Source organism: Larimichthys crocea, chromosome III (genome assembly GCF_000972845.2).
Source record: "Larimichthys crocea isolate SSNF chromosome III, L_crocea_2.0, whole genome shotgun sequence".
In the NCBI taxonomy this organism is placed as follows: Eukaryota; Metazoa; Chordata; class Actinopteri; family Sciaenidae; genus Larimichthys; species Larimichthys crocea.
This window is the reverse complement of record NC_040013.1, coordinates 40,397,791-40,406,868: the sequence shown is the minus strand read 5'-3', so window position 1 is coordinate 40,406,868 and position 9,078 is coordinate 40,397,791. Positions and strand designations below refer to the sequence as shown.

Below are 9,078 nucleotides of genomic sequence, written 5' to 3'. Positions count from 1 at the left end.
GACAAAGCTGCTACAACCATTCGTACATCTTAATAAAAGGCACAGCAGAGAGTGACATCTCCCAAGAGGAAAGAGGCTTTTCCAGTGTATTAAATATCCACTCACTATGAAAAACGCAAAGACATAATTCAGACGTGTAGCTGTCTTGAATATCACATGTTAAAGTAGCTGGCAGACCAAGGCATTAATGTTTTATGTTGGGACATCCATGATAATTGACACAGAAGCACATAAGGCTCTGCGCTCTATTATTCAGTGACATGCACGGTATATATACTGTACAATACATCTGTTCAGTTCAGGTGCTTACAAGTCAAATACATGTAGGATGACCAACTAGAAGGAGACATAGATGGAGCCTACTCACAAGTAAGAAGAGACATCACTTAATTTTTTCCACAACGGGGAAATTTACTTATTACAGCCACTCACAATACATAAGGTGGATATATGTCGAAAAAAAAATCGAAGATATATTTGAAATAGAAACAAAAAATAAATTAAAATAGCGAATAAAATTGAATTAAAAGTTACATTATTTAGCTTACATTATCTTACAGTATTTATTTATACACATACAATGATATAAATACATTAAAAAATACAATAAAGAAAAATTGATATCAAATCATAAATCCACAATACATTGTAGAATAACATAATAGGGCGAGTGTGGAGGATTTAGTTGCATCTAGTGTTGTAATCGCTGCATTGCAATCGCCTCACATCACCCTCGCCTTTCTAGTGTTAAGGAGAAACAATACCTAACAGGCCCTGTCTAGAGTCAGTGTTTAGTTTGTCCATTCGGCTTTTGTAGAAACATGGTGTTGTTGTACTCCGTGAAAAAAGTTCTGCAGGTCATCTTCTACAGCGTCTGCCATGTCTCTACAGTAGCCCAATATAAACAAACTAAACATTGGCTCCAGTTAATTGGTGAAATTTGTAGGTCCTGGAAAGCAACTTTTACCTTTGGACAGATCCACACTAGCTGGTTTCCCTTGGTTCCAGTGTTTATGCTAAGCTCAGCTAATTGCCTCCTGGCTTTATATTTCATAACGTGTAACGGCAACAAACACCTCAATAGATATTGAACAACAACCAAATACTGTAAGGACCAATGTTGTAACACACCGCCATTCAAGCTCATCAACACCCCACTTTTAGGAAGAGGGCAGAGATGACGGTTTATGTAAGTAACACTTCCAATCAGTCAGTTAACCGTCAGCATCATATGAAAGATAAACTCGTGATAATAATTGTGTACTGTAATGGTGCAAAACAGTTACACAAAGGTAATTATGCGAGCGCATGCCTCAAAATATTCATATTGCAGCACAGCCTGAAGGCTCTCCATAGACTGTGGAGTGTGTGGCCCACCAGAGGTTGGAATTGCCAACCAAGGCAATAAAAAATAACATCAAATATTACTAAGCATATTGAACAGTGAATGACTCATCCAGAAACTTCGCACACTGATAAGAATGAATGTAAGGGCACAGAGACGCCATGCTAATATCCTCTAGTAGCAATTCTCTGAGCGGAGCTGTCGAGGATGACAAGTCCCTCACTGAGTGGGCTCGGATGTCAGCGGGGGGTCCCATAACCAAAAAAAAAAAAAACTGCACACAGTCAGTAAGACAGCTGCTGTTTTGATGAGGGTAGCCCTTTCTTTCGAATATGAACTCTTATTTATGTATTTTTTTTTGTATTTTTTTCTAAAGACTTTCATGTGTGCAGCATAGCATGACAGCACACATGCAGAGTCTGTCTGATGTGACAGCGTTGGCGGTGAATAATCTATAGGAGGTTCTATATGGCCACAGGCAAAAAGAGGAGGTGGATCACCATCAGTACCTCCGCCTGGAGGATGGTGAGCCAGAATAGAGCTGTCTGATGGTCATCTTCATGTCCTGGAAGAGCATTTAATGGCCGGACATAGCATGTCAAACAAAAAATAATAATTACAGTATTCCTACAAGAATTAGGTTTAATTAATACATCACATCATGCTGGCTGAGCCTCTAACTTCTGGTTCATGGGGATAAAAGGATCAATCAGATAGGCTTGCATGCAAAAATAAGATGGTGACCATGGTAAACATTATACTTGTTAAACATCCAGACTGGAAACCAGCTGTTATAGGTCATCATGGTTTCCTCCATAGTTACCGTTGCTGTGACACCCCTCACATGTAATGTATAATGCATCCTGTGTCTACAGCATTTAAAGACATGTGGCACCTTTGACATGTAGCATATAAACGTGGTAACCCTGCTCTATGACTGCATTGTCAGTACATTTTATCCAGGCTACAGCTACCTCTTTGCATATGGCTAGCATAGATTTGCATTAAATGTCTGAGATGTGACAGCTGGTACAATAAGTAAATAGTCCGAAGCCTGTTCTCGTCTTGTGTCTGAAATTTGTATTCATCTGATGAATTATGAAGGTTTGTTTGGCAGCATATGTAATTCCTTCATTATTCTTTTTTGGGGGATTATGGCTGAAGAAACTTAATACCGGAGTTAAGCACTTAGGGTGGGATAAATAATACAAACTGCACCCGCAGCTTGATTTAGTGATTGCTTGACTTTGTGGAAACAGTCAGTGATGATGACTGTGTGCAAAAATAATTGTTGGAAATTTGCATGTCACCTAAATGTGTCTGTATACATGCATGCATGTGTGTGTGTGTGTGTGTGTGTGTGTGTGTCTGTCTGTCTGTCAGGGTGTCAAATGACCATTGAATGCCTGTAATCCGGTTATCCGCTTGGTACGTTATTATCCTTGACCTTGGAGCGGGATAGACACATTCTTTACTGTGTTATTCACCTTGAAGACACAGAAACAGTGGCAGCAATAAATCATAGTAAAATTAAGTTAAGTGTTCATTGGGAACATTTTTTTTTTAAATAAATATGATCGCATTGGTGTAAACAAAGTATCTTTTTACTTTTAGTCAAGGGAATCAGATATATCATATATACTGTATGTATAATATAATATATGGAAATAAAAACAATGTCATGATACGCTACACCATCAAAAATACATGGACACCTGACATCACATCCATATGTGACTATTAGATATTTCATTTGAACACTTTGGGAATTAATTTGCTGCTGTAACGGCCCCCACTCTTGTGGGTAAGATTTCAAGAACTGGAGAAGCTACTAAAAGTTTTTAAAAAACATAATTTCCTCTTTAACTTGATACCAAATATGTGACTTTTGTATCTTTATAAATTGAGTTTCATTCAACACACACACACACACACACACACACACACACACACACACAAACACCAGAAAGAAAAAACCCTGTCAACTCTTTGGGGAACTGTTCCCCAGAAAACAACATTTGTCTGGTCAATGAGAGCCGGTTAAGTCCCACTGTTTACTGAGTATGATTATGTGATGTCATGTGAGCAAAACGTCTTTACACTATGCACAGCTGGTCAAGATCTGTGGCGCAACACAATCTTACAGCTTCCATAAGATTGTAGACCTGGGGAAGCTTTTGCAGTGGAGCCATCTTTAGATTTACAGTGGAGACCATGTGAAAAAATGGATGTCAACAAAAAAAGATCTATATTTTACGGATTCAATGACGTATAGATTACCATTTCACAATCTTAGTTTAGCAAATTTGCTACAAAACCCAAAATATAGTTAAAGCAGATGGCAATTTAAAATTAAATTAAAATTAAAATTTGTGACCTGCTGATGGTGCTATATTAAAGGTTGATGGATCACCAAAATGATTAAGACTCACCTTCTGAGGACCATGAATGTTTGACCAAATCCATCCAACAGATATTTTATTTTATTTAATTTAAGTGTTGGGGCAGGCCTGCTGACACTGACATCATTAGAGCTAGCATGGCTAAAAACCACTAATCAGTATATTATTTATATTAATAATTGATTAAATAATAAATCTTGAAAAGCTATTTAGCCTCTTCTAGCTCATTATTTTGGCTTTGCAGCCTGCAAATCTGCCCTTAGTTATGTTGCTCTGGATGTGCAACCCACCACCATTACAATGGCGAATATATGTCTGCTGTTGTGCTCTGAGTCCGTCTGCTCCTGAGTGGCGAAAGAAACCAACCAAATCAAGATCAATTCAGCTTTTAACATGTACAAATATGTAACACAACAACAGCCTTAGGGTGCACAGAGAAAGGACAACAGATTGAGCTTTACCAAACTATTAAAGATTAGAGAGAGAGAACCACAACACCACAAGCTCTTTGCCCCCACAGGTTTTATTAGTCCTCAGGACTCACTCTCTGACCTTTAGTCTGATTACAGCCATGGTTTGGCATCATAAATGAATCAGTTGAACATGTTCTTGGTGTGTGAGAGGGTCAGGACTTTAATCTTTGGCAAAACGAACAAAATCAATCAAACCTGTACCTGAGGGAATCGATACCCATTAAGAGGCACAGAAAAAAGTACAGGATGCACGAGATGAATAAAAGAAAACTGCTCCGTGTTTGTGCCGTGGTCGTATAGCAGCAACGTGAAAGGTTAGAAAGATTTTGGCTGCATATGATCTGGAAGTTTGTGTGACACTATTCATGGTGTTTTTGAATGTAAATTTTCACCAGCATGGAGGCATAAATGTCAGAGACAGTATGCTTTTTTGTCACTCATAAACTGACCTTTTATTTTAAGTCATGCCATCAACATAAAGAATTCACCAGCCTCATATGGGACTGTCTCAGCCACGTCTTGATCAGCCTTTCTGCTCTCAGCAGATGTTTAAGCTTAAACAAGCAGCTGTTCCCTACACTGTACTGTAGCTGGGGAAGCTAACCTGTATTTGCCATTTACAACTTAGTCCTCATTCTGGTAGTCTTTTGTCTTTTTTAAACATGCCCATGAAAACATAACACTCACATCTCTTAAAACCACCCATTATTTATTAAAACTATATTTAATATATTATATTATATATTTTCTTTCCACAGCATTCTGTGATGGGTTGCTGCACTTGTGGCATCACGATGCAAGATTTACAAAATGTCTCACAATGTGACTTCTCTTACTAAATCTTACTTAACTAATGTCTATGTATCATATACAGCTTTTATAATTAAAAACGTCATTAAAAACACTCCCGTCCCTCATTTTACACCTGCAGACAGTGTAATATAGGCCTAAAGTCAAAGTTCTACAGGCAGCAGTGAACTCAGCAATACAGCAGCAATACTCAAAATTGGTATGTTTCGGTATTTAATGAGAACATAATACAAGGATGAGGACTCTAACCTCCCTCCCTAAGCTTTGAATTGGGAAACGTCTTTAAAAACGTTTAACTTGTTATTTAATGTTCACCACTTCAACCAATCAGTCACACATGTTTTTCTTTGGACTTCATGTTTTACAGATAACCAGTGGTTACAGCTAACTGAACATGTTAACATACCACTGTAAACTTACATCTTTGTACTCACTTGCTTTTCCATTTCAAATATATATTTAAATGTGCACAATGTGTTTTTATTTTTTTAATTTTTATACAGTAGTAATACCAGCATCTGTAGCACTAAACGTTTTTTCTTCACTCTCATTTCTCTTATTTTACATATTATTTCTCTCTCTGTGTCTAATATTTTTTGTAATATGTCCACTACTTTGCAGTTTTACGTGAAATATCCAGCACATTAATGTAATTTGATATGATTCTCTAATTTGTGTGACATGCTGAGTTATGATTGTTGTGGTTTTCCTCAAGTTCATTGCAGTTAACAGATAAATGTAAATGTGATATCTGTATCTTGTTCATAGTCAGTTAACTGAACTTAATACTGTAGGTAAAGAGTGAAAAGGTGTGGACGATCCAGTTCAAGAAAAAGTGTACAACTGAATCACTGCTCAAAACATTTATTCACTAAATTTCGTAGGCTTCACACTAAATTGTCTCCAAGAACATAAGGAAGGATTCCTCTGGAGTGTCAATATGATCTGGCTCAAAAAAGAAAGGCTCAAAACCATCTAGAAACTCAAACCCTTCCACAGGTGGTACTGGAAGTAACATCTCTTTTCTCTCAAGGGTTTCTAGAGGAAGAGGATAATTGCTGTTTTCACTGTATACTCCAGTGTATTTCACCCTTGTGTCCTCCCTTGTATCCTCCAAAGGTTCGAAACAATCTAGAACCTCTTCTGTCCCACTTACAGATGGTGCTGGGAGCAAACTCTCTCTCCTTTCAAAGGTTACTAGAGGAAGTGGACAATCAGTGTTGGTTTCACTGGTGGCTATAGCCTCTTCTTTTTTCTGAAGTTTTGATTCATCAGCACTGTCTTCATGGCCTGGCATGATACTTGGCTCTTCTTCTGCAACAACAACATTTGTTGAAGAATTTTTGTTCATTTGTTGTTCTAAGGTGATTTTAGTCTGAGCTTCAGCCTCAGCCCTGATCTTCTCCATCAGTCTTTGATACTTCATCCCAAAGCTTTCCTGTCTTGGTGGTGGTTGCAGTTTTGACATAGGCACGTTTCTATGAGCAGGTGGACAAATGTAACCTTCATAAACAAGTGCTCGTTTTCGTCCTCGCTTTCTATAAACTGCAATTTTGCTTGGAGATGGAGAAGACTCAGGATCAGCATGCACGGGCAGAGAAGTCCACTCTGCTGGCATCTCACAGAGCACATATGCCTTTGATGAAGCAACTGCAACATGATAGTACAAATACAATATTATGCATCAGATTCAGTAATAAAATATTCCTCATTTAATCATAAGACAGACAACTTTGTTTCTGTGTATCTTTAAAGTAAAAAAAATCTAAAGTTTACACAATTGACATTTAAATTGAAATTGGTTAGGCTGCAAATAAGACAAATTATAAAAATAAAGATAAAAATGCAAGCAGATACTCTAAAATATGTTACAGGCAGAGTGGGGAGGAACTAGAGAATGACCCAAATGCAGGCAGGTGTGGTTAACAAGACTAACTTCAATAACAAAAAGTGGCAAGAATCACACACAAAAAAAGGCTCAAAGAAACAGGCAACAAAATCAGGGTCAAAATCCAAGAAACTAAGAACACACAAAAACGGACAGACAAGGAAACAAAGGAAACCCAGAAACTAAACAGACAGGAATAATCAGAGACAGGTGCAAAATCAAAAAAGGAGGGAAACAAGACAGGAAGAGAGACGGACAGGGTGGACCTACAAAATAAGACAGGAAACAGAAGCAAAACTCAAAACTGTTACAAAGTGAAAGGGGGAAAGAAGAAACTTTGATAGAAAATAAGCAATTGTAGATCCATAACCATAACTTTAGACTCACTATTTAATTAAGACAATTTCTACATCCTGAAAAAAGCAGCAGTGTAATTGTTATTCATCTCTACAGAGCTGTGTTTCATCTGCATTCACAATGAAAAGTGATGCCATGTACTCAGTAGAGAACAGAAACCCGTGTTAAATGTTAATTTTCAGCTTACCATTTTCTGCTGTGTCACAATTTTTATCCATGACTGTGGATATCTTCAGCAAACAACTAAAAACAAGCTTCAGCAAAAAGTTTCAAAACCCAAAATCCACTGAGGAAACCGTCTGTGAACCAAATGTAAACAAAATGGTCGTCCTAGCAACAAAATACAAAATTCGACATTAGAATACAACATAGATGTCACAATTCCTCCGTGTTCATTCTCCCCTTTTTGTGTCATGTTGGTCTTGTCTGTCTGTGTGCCTCCCATGCATGCATAGAGAGACCTAAATAAACCATTCGAGAAGAGAAAAAACAAGTAACAATGTTGTTAGAGAAATATCATGTGTCACGTGAAATGTGGAAAAATCTGAGCAAGTTAACAAAGCCTGGCAAAATGCTCCTGGTGAGACATGAAGCCACGTAGAGAACAGACCAAAACAGTGTTGCAGCCATGCAAGCCACGGAACCGTGTCCGTGGAACCGTGGAATTTAGGGGTGATGTTAAGATCATGGTTTCAAAATGGTCAGTGTTGACTTTTGGTTACACACGGGACATGAAAAGAGACCAGTTTCAATTCTTCAGCTTTGTTATCACATGGCCTTAGTTATGTGGGTCTAACGTCACATTAGGTAAGTGCATAAAAACTGCACTGGAACTATTTATTTTTCAGCTGAGCACCATGAGGACTGTCTGCAGCAAATGAGATGGAAAATATCAAAGTTGCCTGAGGCTACAGGTATGCTTTACTATTAACCCTCATCTATGAATTCAACTCCAGTCATAAAATATCATTTAAGACACAAATAATCAAGTGCTTTGTGCATGTAATTTCAAACAACTATCTGACTTTTCAGATGAGCACCATCGGAACAATTGTCAGAGAATGTGACTGACCAGTCTCCTTAATTTGAGTGGAAGGAGAGTGAAGTTAAGCCTCAGATTCCTCCATGGTAGTTGGTAAAGGATCTCAAGCCTCTGATTTCTGAGACCTGCTGCTGACAAAGACAATCTTCTCAAAGGAACTGTATACATTCCTCTAAACAAAGTTATCTGTGTCATCAATGACACGTGTTTGGCTGTGTTCCCTGGAGAAGAGTCTACTTTTCAGCTGACTCAATTCTGGAGGAAATCACAAGGAACACACTACCTGTCAAGTTCCTAAACTCATTGACACCCTCTTGAGTAGCTGAATGTGACATGAATCTGAAAGTAGGACGTCTAATCATAGGAGCCAAGCGGAGGCCCACTTCTGCAGCATATCTAAAAGCTACATGCAAAACAATTGGCTGCAAAGTAACTGGTGACTTCAGTAATTAAATAAATAAAATAAGGAGTACAAACAAAACAAAGATGTACATCTGAAATGTAGTGGAGAAGAAGTAAAAACTGGCACAGAAAATGAAGTTCAGTACACGTACAGTAGTAGAAAAAAAACCTGAGCACTGGAGTCACAATTGCATTATCTGTTCTGATTCATTAACTACTAAGAAGACACGGGATCTTGGTTGACACAGTGGATGCATTTTATGCATTGTTATAAATTTGATGAAATAAAATGCAATAAAAGTAGGGCATTAAGATAATAAAATGTCAGGTCCAGACCTCAGGCCAGTCTGTTGCACGTC

At 37.9% G+C, this 9,078-nt stretch overlaps 1 protein-coding gene across 1 annotated transcript; it reads right to left on the bottom strand.

Annotated features, from left to right (window-relative positions):
- Positions 1 to 5,878: 5,878 nt before the first annotated feature.
- On the bottom strand, positions 5,879 to 7,593 carry LOC104919177 (uncharacterized). The gene is made up of 2 exons (XM_010731112.3): positions 7,463 to 7,593; positions 5,879 to 6,680 (listed from the first exon to the last, which is right to left on the bottom strand). Exons 1-2 carry the CDS (start codon positions 7,491 to 7,493, stop codon positions 5,923 to 5,925), a joined length of 789 nt encoding a protein of 262 aa, XP_010729414.2. The 5' UTR covers positions 7,494 to 7,593; the 3' UTR covers positions 5,879 to 5,922.
- Between the last annotated feature and the right edge of the window lie 1,485 nt (positions 7,594 to 9,078).

Bases quoted from the DNA above. Each gene is read 5' to 3' on its own strand.
- LOC104919177 (XM_010731112.3), bottom strand. From the start codon at position 7,493: ATGGATAAAAATTGTGACACAGCAGAAAATG. The intron at 6,681-7,462 runs GTAAGCTGAAAA...ATCATGTTGCAG, and splicing joins TTGTGACACAGCAGAAAATG to TTGCTTCATCAAAGGCATAT.